Here is a 16,613-nt window from a genome sequence, read left to right on the forward strand (position 1 = left end):
TCTCCACCACACATTATTCAAGGGTCAAAAATGATGATGGGTGAAGACCTTGTGCTGGAAAAATGCTCTGGGGGTGCAAAATTACTGTTTTGCCCCTGGGGTGACAAAATTACCGTTTTGCCCCTAGGGTGGCAAAATTACATTTTTGCCCAAAAAAATTGAAAAATTACCCATAAACATATTTTTCATCCCTTTTACTCATACCATTCTCCAATTTGTCAAATGTCATCTAAATTCTCTCAAAATCTCAAATTTTGTTAGCTGGTGGAAAAATTACGATTTTGCCCCTACATTCCAAAAATCACCGAAATTAAACTTTTTCACTGCCAAACCCTCAAATTATACTCCAATCCTCAAATCATACTCCAATAAGTTAAATGGGTTCAAAAAAATCTTTTCTCAAAATTCTCATTTTGTCCTCAAGTGGCAAATGACCATTTTGCCCCTAGATAGTGAAAATTTCGGTTTGACTCCAAATTGATCCTCGAACTCCGAATTACCATTTTGAGTCATCCCTGAACTGTGAAACTCTTAATTTCACCTCAAATTTCCTATTTGAACTAGTTCGAGGCTTAATCGACTTAATAGTACCATTAGGGGCAATATCATCTTTTAACGATTCCTCAAAATTCTTAAATATTTTATAGAACAGGGTTTGACAATATAGCTTGCAAATCATACATTGCGATGTTAAGCCTTAAAATATCTTTCAAGATGACTTTTTTATAGCAAGAATTTCAGATTTTGGGTTAGCCAAGCTTCTGAAGACAAATTAGACTCAAACTACTACTGCTATCTGAGGAACCAAAGGATATGTTACCCCTAAATGGTTTAGAAACATGCCCATTACAATCAAAGTTGATGTTTACAACTATGGCATTTTGTTGCTAGAGTTCATTTGCTATAGGAAGAATAATGAGCCAGATATAAAGGAACAAGATCAGATAATTCTAGCTGATAGGCCATATGATTGCTATACAATAGGAAAATTGAATCTTTTGGTAAAGAATGAAGCAGATGTTAGGATGAGCCCTGCAGTCAATTGGGATTGGTTAAGGCTTGATCTAATAATGCAACAATATCATTCATGTTGAATGATTAAAGGTTTTCCTTCATCAATAAGGCATCAATTATAACAAGTTATGAGTCTAATTATATGAAGTCCATGAGATTAGCATGCCTTGCAAAGGAATTGTAATAGGTTGCAGTTATGAGATTATGCATCAAAGCATAATCTCTAAATGTTCTTGGTTGATGTATCATTGAGACTGGACATCAATGATACTTAAAGATTGGTACATTCTATATTTCATTACTTGAGAAGTAAGCAACCGATCTCATAGCTTGAAGTATGGAGATACTTAGAACTAGAATGTAGGTGCTTGCATAGGAAAGCAAGTTCACTGAACATGACCCGCCATGAGAAGTGCATTTGGTATTTCACTCAAGTGTCTATGCAATACTTTTCATGTGTCAGCTGTGTAAATACTCACTAGACTTGAGACACCAGGTTGTCTTATGTGTGGAGTGCTATGTTTTGATTTCATCCCTACGAGTACCTAACCAAGGATGCCAAAATAAGATACCTTTGGGTATAGTATGAGCATGTGAAGGCAAATGAGTGTCAAGATATGAATCATCACCCCAAGTGATTTAGGGGACATATCGTAACAATTCTTGGTTGATATTAGCTTATTAAAGTCCTTGGCCAAGGTAACTTAAAGATTATGAAAATAGTTTCATAAGTCTTTATAAAGCTAATGATCAAACTTTAAGAACGAATATGGAGATATAAGTAGATACTACACCATGCTCTTATCATCTTCGAGATATATGATGAGGGAATGAATTACACTGAAAGACTGATTACTGAAAGGTTGATTACTGAAAGGTTGAGTCAAATCATCTTGACTCTTCTAACATTTAGGTGGTCATGATGGATTGCTAGACCCTAATCTTTCAATGATAAGCCTTTTAGTAATTTAAATTTATCTGATTCTAAGTTTAACTTAAAAATTATATGTTGAGCTCAATGCCAATATGTTAGAAGCCTAATGGGTCACATACCTAAAATGAATGTTGATAATAAAATGGGAGAGGTGATTAAGTTGAACTTAATCAAATTAGAAGTTGTGAGCTTCTCAAGCAGTTATGCCTAATTAATTAAATTGTTTAATTAAGTCATTGGGCCTAATTGATTAAAATTGTTTAATTAAGTTATTGGACCTAATTGATTAAATTAAACAATTAAGTTAACTGGGCTTTTTAAGGACTTAATTGAACTATTTAATCAAATTATTGGATTAATTGGCAATTACAGAATAGTTTTGTAATTAGGGTTTAAAATTAATCCAAGGTATAAATACCTTGCTATAGCCTCCAAACAAAAATAAGAGAGTGGCTTTAAAATTAGAAGAACGGCACATTAGAAATTCCTTTTGTCTTGTTGTTCCTTGTGTGAAGAGAATAGTTTTTCATTCACTTAATTTCTTTTGTGTGTTTTGCCCCAAAATTTTTGTGTGGATTATGAGTTTATGAAACTAATCTTTGCTAGCACATTGTCAAGGCATAGCACTCCCAATCCTTAAAAGAAGGATTTTCTAAATCATTGGTGTGGATTACTATTAAAAGCTGCATAAGGACTCCTTGGACAGCTTTGGTTTGCAACAACTGGGCTAAGGTGGTTGGGCTTTTTTGAAGGCTGATTTGGTGGTTTAACAAAGGATTCATCAACTTTTGTTATTTAGATAAAGTGATATGATCATATATTTTATTTATTAATTTAATTCTGTACTCAATTTGGCATAGAAGAGATCCTAGGAGGGTGAGGCATAATTCAATTTGTTAATTTTATTTTCGCTACATTTTTATGTGTATTTGATGCATGATCAGCCCTCACCCAACACTGGTATTAGAGCCCCTTTGATGCCATTTGAGTGCTTGATTAGCAAATAGTTGTTTTGCATTTTGATTCGGTGCAATTTTGTTAAAATCGATTTTTCAAAAATCTACTTTTCCAATTTCATTTAATTCTGTCCAGCAACATTTGTGGCCTCTTTTAATCTTTTTTTAATTTATTTAAATCATGTATAGACTTAACTAATATGTGTTTTACGTTGTGCAAAGGAAGCACAATAAAAAGAACATCATACGAGACAGTTTTGGAGGCTATCTTGCAGGGTAGCACACACACATGAATTTAGGTGTAGAATTTTGCTTCTATTTGTGTTTAATTTCTAGCAAATAAAATATGAAATTGTTACACATTTATTGCTGAATATGTGGGCAGCAAAATCATGAAATGTTCATGATTAAATAGGCTGGTTTTAAGCAAGAAATTGTAGCAAAAATGTGAAAGCAGTCCAGCTCACTGTTATGACATGAATTTCAGTTTTAATTAATAAGAAAATCTTGTAAATTAATTCTGAAAAATTCCTGAAAAATTATCTTTATTAAAATGTTCAATAAATATTATTTCTAGAAAATATCATGGTCAAATATGCTGATTTCAAGCAAGAAAATTGGTGCAAATATAAATCTGTCCAGCTCACTATTTTGGTATGAATTTCAGTTTTAATTGACAAGAAACTCTTGAAGATTAACTCTTAAAAATTATCTTTATTAAAATGTTCAATGAGGATTATTTCTGGAAATTTTAATGGGAAATAAGCTTATTTAAGCTATTAATTATTGAAAGTTTGAAAACAGTTCAGAGAATAGTTACAGCTTGGAAATCTGTTTTGAATGGCAAGATAATCTTGCAAAATTAATTCTGAAAAATTTCATAATATTATTCTCATTTGAAAGGTTTAATTAAAGGATAGAATTTTGAATTTCAATTAATTTTTGAGTGGCTGGACACTTGATTAAACTAAAGGAATGTCCTTCACATGTGAAATGGCATGCATGACAAAGGTTGTGCATGGTGCCGACACACATGGATGCCGCACCTCCCATTGCCATGGATGCAATCGTCTTATGGAAAGAGGTTGTTTACTGGAGAAATTGGACACTCAATGATTAGGAAGGATTCTTTCCTTAGCTAATCATTGACTGCTAAATATTAGGGATACATGCCTAAAATCAAGGAGTTTGAATCCTTGATGGAATCAATCAATTTTAAATTGTTTGATATTAAATGTCTAAAAAATATTAAGTCTTCCTCATTTGATGAGGACTCCCTAAATTGAGGGATTATATATGATTTAATTTATTAACATCTAATTAGATTAGATAATTTTAATTAAAATGGAAAGTCAACTTGAGTAGATGACATCCTAATCCGATTAGGATAGATTTTAATTAACATAAATTTACAAATAATTTAAGACTTCTAATAATGATTAGAACTCTACAATTAGTGAATGGATAATACAAGATTAAAAGGTGGATAAGGACCTTCCTAAAATATTTAAGATACATGATTTAGGTCATGAAACCTTTTAAAATGGTTTATGGTAGATACTCAAATTAGGAAGTTTCCTAAATTGGTTTAGGTTTCTAATTAAAGATGTTTAATTAAAAAGAACTTAGTAATAGAATTAATTCCAATATGATTTGAGCTAGCTAAAGGCCTTGATATGGTCAATTCCTTTACTAAGTAATTTTAAAAAATTATATTTCTGGAAATTACTGAATCTTTTCAAACCTAAGTACCAAATGATTTGAACTATAATCCTCAATGGTTGAGTGACATTTTTCAAATGAAATGCACAATCATCATCATATTGAGCATGTTTACTTTATATGTTTATAACTAGATTGTGGATGCTTATTGATGGTTATGGACTATAGACCCAATATGATTGTGAATGTTTAGTCAAATTGCTATTTATAGAAATATTTTCAAATAAGGTCTACGAACCCTACCTTGTCTCTTACATTCTGGGTTTGTAAAATTCTCTTCTCATCTAACTCTCCTCGAATGTAACTCAAGATTTCTACATTCAATTGTAATTAGAAATAGGATTAGATTAAGAAAGAAATTTTGTAAATTTGAAGATGGAGATCTAAGGTGCCATGAAAAGCTAAAGGTGGATGTAAGCTAAGGCATGAAGTGCTTAATGTATGCTATCCCTTAAGATTTGACCAATTAGTTTCCTTTTATGGCTCAAGGAAACTAGAGTAGAAAAGTCCATAACCATTCTGATAGAACAGCATGTGATAAATTTAATTTTATGCAATATATTAAATGCTATGCATGCTAATCAAATGAGACCTTAATAAAATGAAAAGGATAAAATCCCTCTGTAAATATTGAGTCACATACTGTGTATGACTAAGTTGCCTTCCACCATATAGCAAGATAACTTGGCTACTATTTTAATCGAAGGCTTGTTGAGCACACTCAAAGCCACACTTTTACACGAGTATGTTTGAGCTATTGGTAGGTCTTACTCAACTAGTTTCATAAAATCTAAATGCTTGGAAACTTGATTATTATGGAAAGTAGAGGCAAAGGCTAGGCGAAACATATATGATATGTTTATGCAATGTGTTGTCACCTAGCTAATCTAGGAGTTGTATAGAGGTACAATTTGTAAGCTCAGTTACTTACCTAATCCACCTATCATGGTTTGTTGAGCACACTCAAGGCCATGACTAGATGGATTGAATTCTAGCCCACTAAGAGAATCCTAGTAGAGATCTCTCAAAGTGATATGGAGGGTTATCATCTTGTAGAAAACAGTGGGAGAACTATTTAAAATTTTAAAACCTTGTTTTAAATAGTTTATGCATGATATTTACTTATTGCTTTCTTTTATCTATTTAGGCATAATTTATATACATGGCCAATAATCTGTCACTATGGAGCATCTTGGATGCAAATAAACTCACTGGCCCAAACTTCCTTGATTGGTTTCGAAACGTCAAGATCATCTTAAAATAAAAGAAGAAATCATATGCCCTTGATACTTCTATTTCACTAGTCCCTGCTACTGATGCTATTGTTGAGGATAAAGAAGCATATCAATGTCATAAAAATGAAGATGATTAGGCAACATGCATGATGCTAGCCAGTATGACTCTTGAGCTATAAAAACAGCATGATCACATGAATGTCTAATCCATGATTCTTCACCTTAGAAAAATGTTCGATAAGGAAGGGTGCACCGAGATATATGAGATCACTAAGGAACTATTTCTATGCAAGATGGTATAAGGCAGTTCTTTTAGACCCCACGTGCTGAAGATGATTGGACTCATCCAGAAACTTGGACAATTAGGATTAGCGATAGATCATGAGCAAAGTATAAACTTAGTTCTACAATCTCTTCCTGACAGCTTCAATCAATTCGTGTTGAACTTCCATATAAATCTATTGGAAGCCACTCTTCTCAAACTTCTGAACATGCTAAACACAGCAGAGAGGTCCATCAAGAAAGATAAAGGATCATTACTTCTTATTTCTTCATCAAAGGCTCATACAAAGCAATAAAAGAAAAAAGCCTAGAAAGGGAAAAAGATAAAATCCCAAAATGAGAAGTCACTAAAGCTTAAGGGATATGTCAAAAAGGACAAAGAGAAGGATATTTTCCATCATTGTGGCAAACTTGGGCATTGGAACGGGAACTGCATGGAGTACTTAGCTACTGTGAGCAAGAAAAAGAAGCTTATTGAAGTTTCTAATTTAGGTACCATTTGCTAAATAATTCTACTTTATATATCAAAGGTATAAGATACCTCAAAGTTGGTTTTCATATGTTTGACATATAGTAGGGACTAAAGATAAAGATGAGTGGCATATTGGCTGAGAAGGTGACCACATGGATGGACTTCTTAAAGTATTAAATGCTACATTGGATGGTTACACTCCTATTTATCTTGACATGTTGGATAATTTATTCAGATGTTTTTGAAACATTAATTATGTTATTGCCATGGCAATGGCTGGTGAATAATTGTTTTTAGCATTTGGATGTGGAAGCTTATATGTTTCGAGTTTGAATAATTATTTGGAATAATTATGTCATATTTAACTATCCAAGCTTCATGTTTATCCTTACAATGATATTTGATCAATTATGAATTATGTTCAATTAGTCAAAAGTTTGAATATTGATTCATATAAAATGGAACTTTCTTAAGAACAAAACATAAAGATGAATGTTCAAGAAAGAAAGCAACTGCATATTGTGATATGATTTGGTCCATATCTCTCCAACATATAAAGCCCATTACGATATTCCAAACCAATATAATTCCAAGCATACATTGAGATGTATATACATCATGGAATATTCAAAAGAGTTTGAATATTACTCTCATAAAAGATCTTAGATTTAAAGGGAGCACAATGACTTAAAAAAAAAGAAATGGCCAAATGGCATAACGCAAGGTGACACATGCATATGATGCATACAGCATAGTCTAGTTAGAATGGTCCCAAGGAGCAAAAAGGATTATACGTGTATATAAATAAAGTCATATACATCTTATTAAAAAGGGCTCAAATAGGAATATATTAAGCTCATAAGTTTATGAAACTAATAAGGCATTTTGAACATTGTTAATGTAATAATGAATCCATACTAATAGAACTTGGGTCTCATTGGATCTAGATATAGTAATATGACATTATGTGATGCATGGACATCACGAAGGTAGATAAAAGCAATTAGCCACATTGAAGGGCACATATGAGTCTACATGGAGACACAATTGCTAGATGGATTTGAATCTAAATACGATGAGGTAGCAATTGGCTTTGTGCTAATGGGAGATGTTGGGATGAGCCCTACAACCACTTGAAATTGATTAAGACTTGATTCTAATCATACAACAATATAATTCATGTTGAATGATTAAAGGTTTTCCTTCATCAATAAGACATCAATTATAACAAGTTACAAGTCTAATTGGATGAAGTTTATGAGATTAATATGCCTTACAAGCAAACTGTAATGGGTTGCAGTTATGAGATCCTTATGCATCAAAGCATAATCTTTAAATATGCCTGGTCGATGTATCATTAAGACTGGATATCAATTATACCTAGAGACTGGTACATTCTATGTTCCTTACTTGAAGTATAGAGATGATTGGAACTAGAATGTAGGTGCTTGCATAGGAGAGTAAGTTTACTAAACATGACCCGCCATAAGAAGTGCATTTGGTATTTCACTCAAGTGCATTTGGTATTTCACTCAAGTGTCTATACAATACTTCTCATGTGTCAATTGTATAAATACTCCTTAGACTTGAGATACCAAGTTGTCTTATGTGTGGAGTGCTATGCTTTGATTTTATCCTTATGGGTGCCTAACCAAGGATGCCAAAACAAGATGCTTTTGGGTATAGCAAGAAGCATGTGAAGGCAAATGAGTGGTCAACATAGGAATCATCACCCCAAGTGCTGCAGGGGACATATCCTAGTAGTTCTTGGTTGATATTAGCCTATTGAAGTACTTGGCCAAGGTAACTTAAAGATTATGAAAAGAGTTTCACAAGTCTCTACAAAGCTGATGATCAAATTTTAAGAACGAATATAGAGATCAATATGAGTGGACACTGCACCATACTCTTATCATCTTTGGAATATATGATGAGGGAATGAATTACACGGAAAGACTGATTACTAAAGAGTTAAGTTAAACCATCTTGACTCTTTTAACATTTAGGTGTCCATGATGGATTGCTAGATCCCAATCTTAGTTTATGAACTCTAGGCTGTTGACTTGATTAATGATAAATTTAAAGTAATTTAAATTTATCTAATTCTAAGTTTAACTTAAGAATTATATGTTGAGTTCATTATCAACATATTAGAAGCCTAATGGGTCACATACCTAAAATGAATACTGACAATAAAATGGGAGAGGTGATTAAGTTGAACTTAATCAAATTAGAAGTTGTGAGCTTCTCAAGCACTTGATTAAAATTGGTTAATTAAGTTGTGCTTATATAATTAAATTGTTTAATTAAGTCATTGGGCTTAATTGATTAAAATTGTTTAATTAAATTATTGGGCCTAATTCATTAAAATTGTTTAATTAAATTATTGAATTAATTGACAATTACAAAATAGCTTTGTAACTAGGGTTTAAAATTAATCCAAGATATAAATACCTTGCTATAACCTCCAAACAAAAATAAGAGAGTGGCTGGAAAAATTAGAAGAATAGCACATTAGAAAATCCTTTTGTCTGACTGTTCCTTGTGTGAAGAAAAATAGTTTTTCATTCACTTGATTTCTTTTGTGTGTTCAGCCCCAAAAATCTTGTGTGGATTATGAGTTTATAAAACTCATCTTTGCTAGCACATTGTCAAGGCATAGCACTCCCAATCCTTAAAGAAAGATTTTCTAATTTATTGGTGTGGATTACCATTAGAGGCTGCACAAGTACTCCTTGGACAACTTTGGTTTACAACAACCGGGTTAAGGTGGTTGAGTTTTTTTGAAGGCTGATTATGTGTTTTAACAAAGGATTCATCAACCATTGTTATTTAGATAAAGTGACATGATCATATATTTTATTTATTAATTTAATTATGTACTCAATATGGCATGAAAGAGATTCTAGAACGATGAGGCATAATTTAATTTGTTAATTTTATTTTCGTTAGATTTCTATTTGTATTTGATGCATGATCAGCCTTCACCCAACAGTAGAGGCACTAGATGACATAAAATGGGTGAAAAAGTTCATGATGATTGCAATATGGTGCATTCAGGCGGATCCACCTCTAAGACCTCCCATGAAGAAAGTGATACAAATGATAAAAGGAGTTGTTGAGGTCTCAATTCCTCTAATCCAAACCTTATTTATCAGTTCTATCTAAGTTTGTTAGAGGTAAAAAAAAATTCATTTTTGGTGCTAAGACTTCACGTTATTCATCTGGCATATACCATATACACCAAATTAAAAAAACCAGTTATGGTGTAGAGATAGTGCATAATTTTCTCCTCTAAATCCTTATTGGTTGACAAACTATCTTACAAAATAACTCCTCATACAAAATTTATGAGCAGTATAGAACAAGAATGTTCCTTTTTTTCATCATGATATTCATAATGCTTGCAATGTCTAATTTTGTCATCTTTGATAGCAAACCTTCAAATAATTTCTGGTAGTTTGTAACTTCACTCAAGAAACTAAAACATTGAAAAGCAAGAACAGTGCTCTTCAAAGAAAGAAAAACTCATTTCTGATTTCCGTAACTGTAGATGCTAAGTTATACATTCTGATTGGTTTCCATCCAAACACTGACAAGGATCAAAGGTTTTTCCTTTTACTGTCCAAGATATGTTCCTTTTAAACATCTAAGAATGCGCTGCTGCAAGGCCTTGAATCCTATCAGTGGCTTGACTTTTTGTTTTTATTGTATCTTAAAGACTTGGTCTGTTCTTTGATCAGTTGCGTAGCGTTTTAGTGCTCCAACATGTCTCTGTCTGTCCCAACTAAAACGAAACTTCCGTTGACTTACTTGATTATAAACTAATCCCCCTCTGGAAGATTATAATTCTTAACGGATTCTGCATCTATCTGTTCTTTATTTTAAGAACTATCTCCTAAGAAAGAAAAGGTCTTAATATGTAAATAATAACTGCCAGTCCAGGCTCAAGAGCAACATCAAGTAGAATTTTATTATCATATGATTTCACTCTGATATAGCTACTAGGCTGTGAAACAATAGTGACCAATACATTTTAGATGTCCAAGTCCTACAGCTAAAAATCAAAGGACTTCCAATATTAATGATCAGGGGCTTTTCTAGTTTTTTTTTTTTTTTGAAAAGCTGAAGAAGATTTCATATCAAGAGGGAAAGACAAAAGAAAGAAGGCATACCCTCCCTTCGTAGAAAGCCGCAGAGGACAAAAATGCTGCAGCATCAGGGAACCCAAAGTTCAAAGGCAACCGTCAAAAAAATAAATAAAGACTATCGACCTAGTAGCCACAACAAAACGGAACTGCTGGAAATCATTATACATCATATACAACATTCATAAACAAAGCATATCAGACTACAGCAACATCCAATAGAAGAAGACAGCAGCTTCCAACAATCAAAACCAGCAACACAAAAAGGGGTTTTTCTAGTTAAATAGAAAGAAGTTAGAAGCTTTGTACCTAACAGCTTTACATGGAAATCAGTTATAGCCAGTTGTGCCTAAACAAGGGATACTAGAACTAGAAGTTGCTAAAAGATTAAGAGAGAACTTTGTACTAGATAAAATAGGAGTTTTCAGCTGGGATAAATGCTGGGCATTTAGTACCTCTAATATTAGCTGATATGCCTTGAAAATAAACACATAATGAAACAGGGAATATTGGTGGTACATATTGACAGTTCAATTACAAAGTGAAAATGAGGTCCAACAGATTTAGTAATTCTCATACTTACTAGGAGAGGCTATAGCTTACATAGGAAAAAAGAATTAAACTAGGGAGCTAGGATAAAGGTGTATTCTCATACCTGGAATTAGCATAGATACAAAACCTTCAGCAGTGTGTTTCATCCTTTCTTGATGCGGTGAAAAGATCACAAGTAATCATACCTGTAAAAATGTGAACCAACAAGCAAGAAAGGATCTGCAGCTCTAAACAACTTCTGAGAGAACCACTAACAGTCTGGTCAACATATTACAAGTTAGGAATAACATCAATCATATAACCCTAATTTAAGAAAGCATAATTTTGCAATTAAACCAAAGACATGAAAGTTCCAAAACAAACCTCAATAGCTAAATAGTTGCCCTTAACTCTTGACATTACACCCACCAGAAGAAAAAGAAAAAATAAATAAAAGATAAAAGAAAACCAGAAATCACCAAATAAATAAAAGATAAGAGAAAACCAGAAATCACCATAAATCAAATTACTAAAAGGGCTAATTTGCTCTTAACAAATTTTTAACCTCTCAAAAACATCTCAAAGGACAACACATAAATGTCTTAATTAAGCTTAAGACAAATGGGGTCTATCAGCGAATTCTATCAGCGAGCGATTCTTGAATATGATGGGGTCTTCAGGCAATATGTTTATCCTAAGACAAATGGTGCTAGCTCTGGAAGGTCCATGTCCTGGTCTTTGCTATCCTCTTTACCTTCAGATATTTGCATGAGCATCACGGAAGACACGGGAGGTGGGGCTTGTGGATTCAACAGCTACTGCGTTCTAGGAACAGATCAGCGGCCGAGATGTGAGTGCCCACCTGGATACTCATTCTTGGATCCAAGTAATCAGATGAATGGGTGCAAACAGGATTTTGTTTCACAAGACTGCGATGGATTGCAAGAAGCAAATCTTTTTGGTTTCAGAGATATGCCCAACACGGACTGGCCACTCTCAGATTATGAATATTTCCAGCCAGTTTCTGAGGATTGGTGCAGACAGACCTGCTTGAATGATTGCTTTTGTGCAGTTGCTATCTTTAGAAACAGTAATTGTTGGAAGAAGAAAATTCCTCTCTCAAATGGGAGATTGGATCCAAGTGTTGGAGGAAAAGCTCTGATCAAAATAAGGCAAGAAAATTCTACTTGCAAATCCGTTGGTGAAGGTTCAAACAATAACGATCGCTCAACTTTAATCCTTATTGGATCTCTGCTCCTAAGCAGCTCAGTATTTTTGAATTTTCTTCTGCTGATAGTTACTCTTTTTGTTACTTTGCGTTTCAATAGCAGAAGAAGAAAGATGCTTCAACTCTGTCCTGCAATGCAAGGAATGAGTTTACGATATTTTACTTATAAAGAGCTAGAAGAAGCGTCAAGTAATTTCAAAGAAGAACTAGGGAGGGGTGCATTTTCAACGGTTTATAAAGGAGTTCTAGATCTTGGTAATAAAAACTTGGTGGCAATTAAAAACCTAGAGAAGGTAGTGACAGAAGGCGAGCAGGAATTTCAAGCAGAAATGAATACAATTGGAAAGACAAATCACAAGAATTTGGTTCAGCTGCTAGGATTCTGCAATGAGGGGCAACATCGACTTCTGGTGTATGAATATATGAGCAATGGATCTTTAGCAGACTACCTCTTTGGAAATTCAAGGCCTAACTGGCACAAAAGAAAACAAATTGCTTTCGGAACTGCAAGAGGACTTGTTTGTTTACATGAGGAGTGTAGCAACCAGATCATACACTGTGATATCAAGCCTCAAAATATCCTTCTAGATGAATCCTTTACACCAAAGAATTTCTGACTTTGGATTCGCAAAACTGGTAAAGACTGACCAGACTCGAACAGTAACTGGAATAAGAGGAACCAAAGGATATGTTGCCCCGGAATGGTTCAAAAGCATGCCCATCACAGCCAAGGTTGATGTTTACAGCTTTGGCATTCTGTTGCTAGAGCTCATTTGCTGTAGGAAGAATTTTGAGCAAAACATAGAAGATGAGCGTCAAATGGTATTGGCTGATTGGGTATATGATTGCTATGAAGAAAGGAAATTGAGTCTAGTCGTTGAGAACGATGAAGAGGCATTGGAAGACTTTACGATGTCGGAGAAGTATTTGATGATTTCCATCTGGTGCATTCAAGAGGATCCTTCACTAAGGCCCACAATGAAGAAAGTCGTACAGATGCTAGAAGGAGATGTTGAAGTCCCACTTCCTCCAGGTGCTTCCTCATTTGTTAGTAAAATTTACATGTCTCCCTGTAAATAAGAATGTAATATATTTTAGGAGCATTTGACAGGTCTATGGTATGATATCTAACAAATTTAATGCTTTTGAATGTAGAAAATCTGTATGTCAAGATTTCCTAGACATGCATGTATCTAGGAATGGACTATTTTAATGTGAACAATTTCCAACAGAAAAGTTACATCGTAAACAATTATTCACTGCCTGAATTTCCTTCATACAATGCGTACCAGAAAAGGCCCAGAAAATTAGAGAAACAAATTGTATCAGAGAAATTTTAGATGCATTTATGGCCAAGTTCCATTAGCATTCCTACAAAGAACACGTCTGGTTTAAAGCATTAAACTGAAATTACACGGAATACATAAATGATCACTACTGCATGTGAGCTTCGAGGAGAATCAGGAAGGTGAAAAGTAAGAGAATTAACAAATACATGGCATGTAAGATAAAAAAAAAAAAAGATTACAGGGCAAAGAAACCAATATTAATATTGGATTATTATTGAATGACGTACCTACAACTTAGTAATATGGATTAACAAAGACTTGATTCTCCCTGCCAGAGCACCTTGCATTAAGTCATTTTCATAACCCAGCCTGAGCTGTTATCTAGTATCAGGATCTACAGCTCGGACCTAGCAAGTAGCAATTTATAATTATGCTCATACAACAATTCCAAATTTTAAAATGAATGTGGAAGAATCAGTCAGCAACCACATATGAGAAATCCAAAATTGTTGCACATCTGACAACTGCTAAATTTTATTATTGCATTTAAATGTGGTGCGTACACATAACATACAACTTTGTTAATTATTTGTGAATAATTAATAAATATTTAATTAATTAATGTTGAATATTATTTTAATATTTTTTTAATTGAATAATTAAAAAAATTAGAGATAGGATATAAATTTAGATTTAATTTGTTTAAATTTAAATAAGAATTATCTATCCATTATGATTAATTATATTTAAATTTAATTTGTTTAAATTTAAAAGTAATATCCTATCTTGTGCACCCAAACATTTAGTTTATTGGTTGGTACAAGATCTCTTGCTTAAAGAGCAGAGTTCAAATCCCTCATCCCCCAATTATAAAAAAAAAAAAAAGAGTAATATCCTATCTCTATATCCCCTAACATGGGTAGCAAAATGAAAAAGAAAATACAATTAAGAGAATTTGAACCTGCATTAACAAAGTCATGAGACTTTAAAAAACATCAAGAAAGTAGCAAAATGAAAAAGAAAACGCAACTAGCAGGATTTGAACATGCATTAACAAAGTTATGAGACTTTAAAAAATATCCTTTAACTACTACACTAAAGAAGCATCCTTAAACTTGCATTAATAAAGTCATGAGACTTTAAAAAATATCCTTTAACTATTACACTAAGGAAGCATCCTTAAGATGATACTGCGACAAATAATAAAGACCAAAAGGATTCGAACACAACTATAAAGGGCTTGATGTGGCAGCCACATGATGCCAATGGATAATTTTTTTCAAAATTGCATTTTTCCCTCACAAGTTTCTATTTTTACAAAGTGACCATAAAATTTTTTTGGTAATTACAATTTGAGAAAAATTCAAAATATTATTTATGTTTTTGGCATGTTAATATTTTATTAAATTCACATACATTATAAATATAGTTAATTAATATGTTAATTAACCATTTTTTTTTGCTTATATGTTATATATTAGAAATTATTTTTCTTCTAAAACATATATATGGCTTGAGTGAATTTAGCAAATGTTTGCTAACTCGATTATTTTACATATGTTTTTTTTTTTGCTCAATTATTTTACATATGTTGTAAAATGCTATGTTCCGTATAAGTATATTTTGTATGATTTGATTTATTTGTTAGGTAAAAATTTATAAAATGTATGATATAATTATTTTACTTATTTGTTAAGTAAAATTGTTTGCAAAAAGACAGTACAGTGATTATATCACTACAAGAAAACTAATTTTTTTCCTAAAAAAAAAAATTTGTTGGAACTTTCTAACGGATTTCCAACAGAATTCCAATGGAAATTGAATTTGATTTTTTTTCGATAGATTTCCAACGAAATTTTTCTAGCAGAATATTTTCGTTGGAAATCCGTTGAAAAATTTTTTTGGCACAAAAAAAATTTAATCTCATCAAACTTTTCGACGGATTTCTGTCAAAATTTCCCAATGAAAAATAATTAGCTGGAAATCCTTCGAAAAATTTATGACGTCAAAAAAATTAAAACCTGCTAAATTTTCCAATGGAATTTTCCATTGGAAAAAACTATTACAAATGAAAATTTTCCAACGGAATATTCTGTTGGAGAATTCTATCGGTATTACTATGTCAAAACCCTGCTTTGTAAATAATTATAATGTCATTCACATGCTCGATAGAATGTTTGTATATCTAGGAAGTTCGAGAAATCATTAAAAGACATTATTGCCCCTAATGGTACCATTGAGTCGATTAAGCCTCGAACTAGTTCAAGTAAAAATTTTAAGGTGAAATTAAGAGTTTCACAGTTCAGGATGACTCAAAATGGTAATTCGGAGTTCGAGGATCAATTCGAAGTCAAACCAGAATTTTCACTATCTAGGGGTAAAATGCTCATTTACCACTTAGGGACAAAATGTGAATTTTTAGAAAAGAATTTCTGACCCCATTTAACTTATTGCAGTATGATTTGAGTATTGGAGTATAATTTGAGGGTTTGGCAGTGAAAAAGTTTAATTCCGGTCATTTCTGGAGTGTAGGGGTAAAATCGTAATTTTTCCACCCGAGGACAAAATTTAAGATTTTGAGAGAATTTAGATCACATTTTAAAAATTGGAGAATGGTATGAGTATAAGGGATGAAAAATATGTCTATGGGCAATTTTTCAGTTTTTGGGGCAAAAATGTAATTTTTGACTTTTACGGGGGCAAAAGTGTAAATTTCAAAAATTACTCCACCAAGACTTTGGATAAGTCTGAGAATTTTATCTAAGTTATGGATATGTGGGACAAGTGTATGGTGAAAATTTG

The 16,613-nt window shown here is 32.7% G+C and overlaps 1 protein-coding gene and 1 pseudogene across 1 annotated transcript; both read left to right on the top strand.

The window, feature by feature from the left end:
* Positions 1–9,783, top strand: part of LOC108663279 — a 26,485-nt pseudogene extending 16,702 nt beyond the window's left edge.
* On the top strand, positions 11,916–13,621 carry LOC18589716 (G-type lectin S-receptor-like serine/threonine-protein kinase LECRK1). The gene is given in 2 exon segments (XM_018126876.1): positions 11,916–13,124; positions 13,126–13,621. Coding segments are annotated over 2 exon segments (1,686 nt in total). The 3' UTR covers positions 13,603–13,621.

Source organism: Theobroma cacao, chromosome 9 (assembly GCF_000208745.1).
Source record: "Theobroma cacao cultivar B97-61/B2 chromosome 9, Criollo_cocoa_genome_V2, whole genome shotgun sequence".
Taxonomy (NCBI): Eukaryota; Viridiplantae; Streptophyta; class Magnoliopsida; order Malvales; family Malvaceae; genus Theobroma; species Theobroma cacao.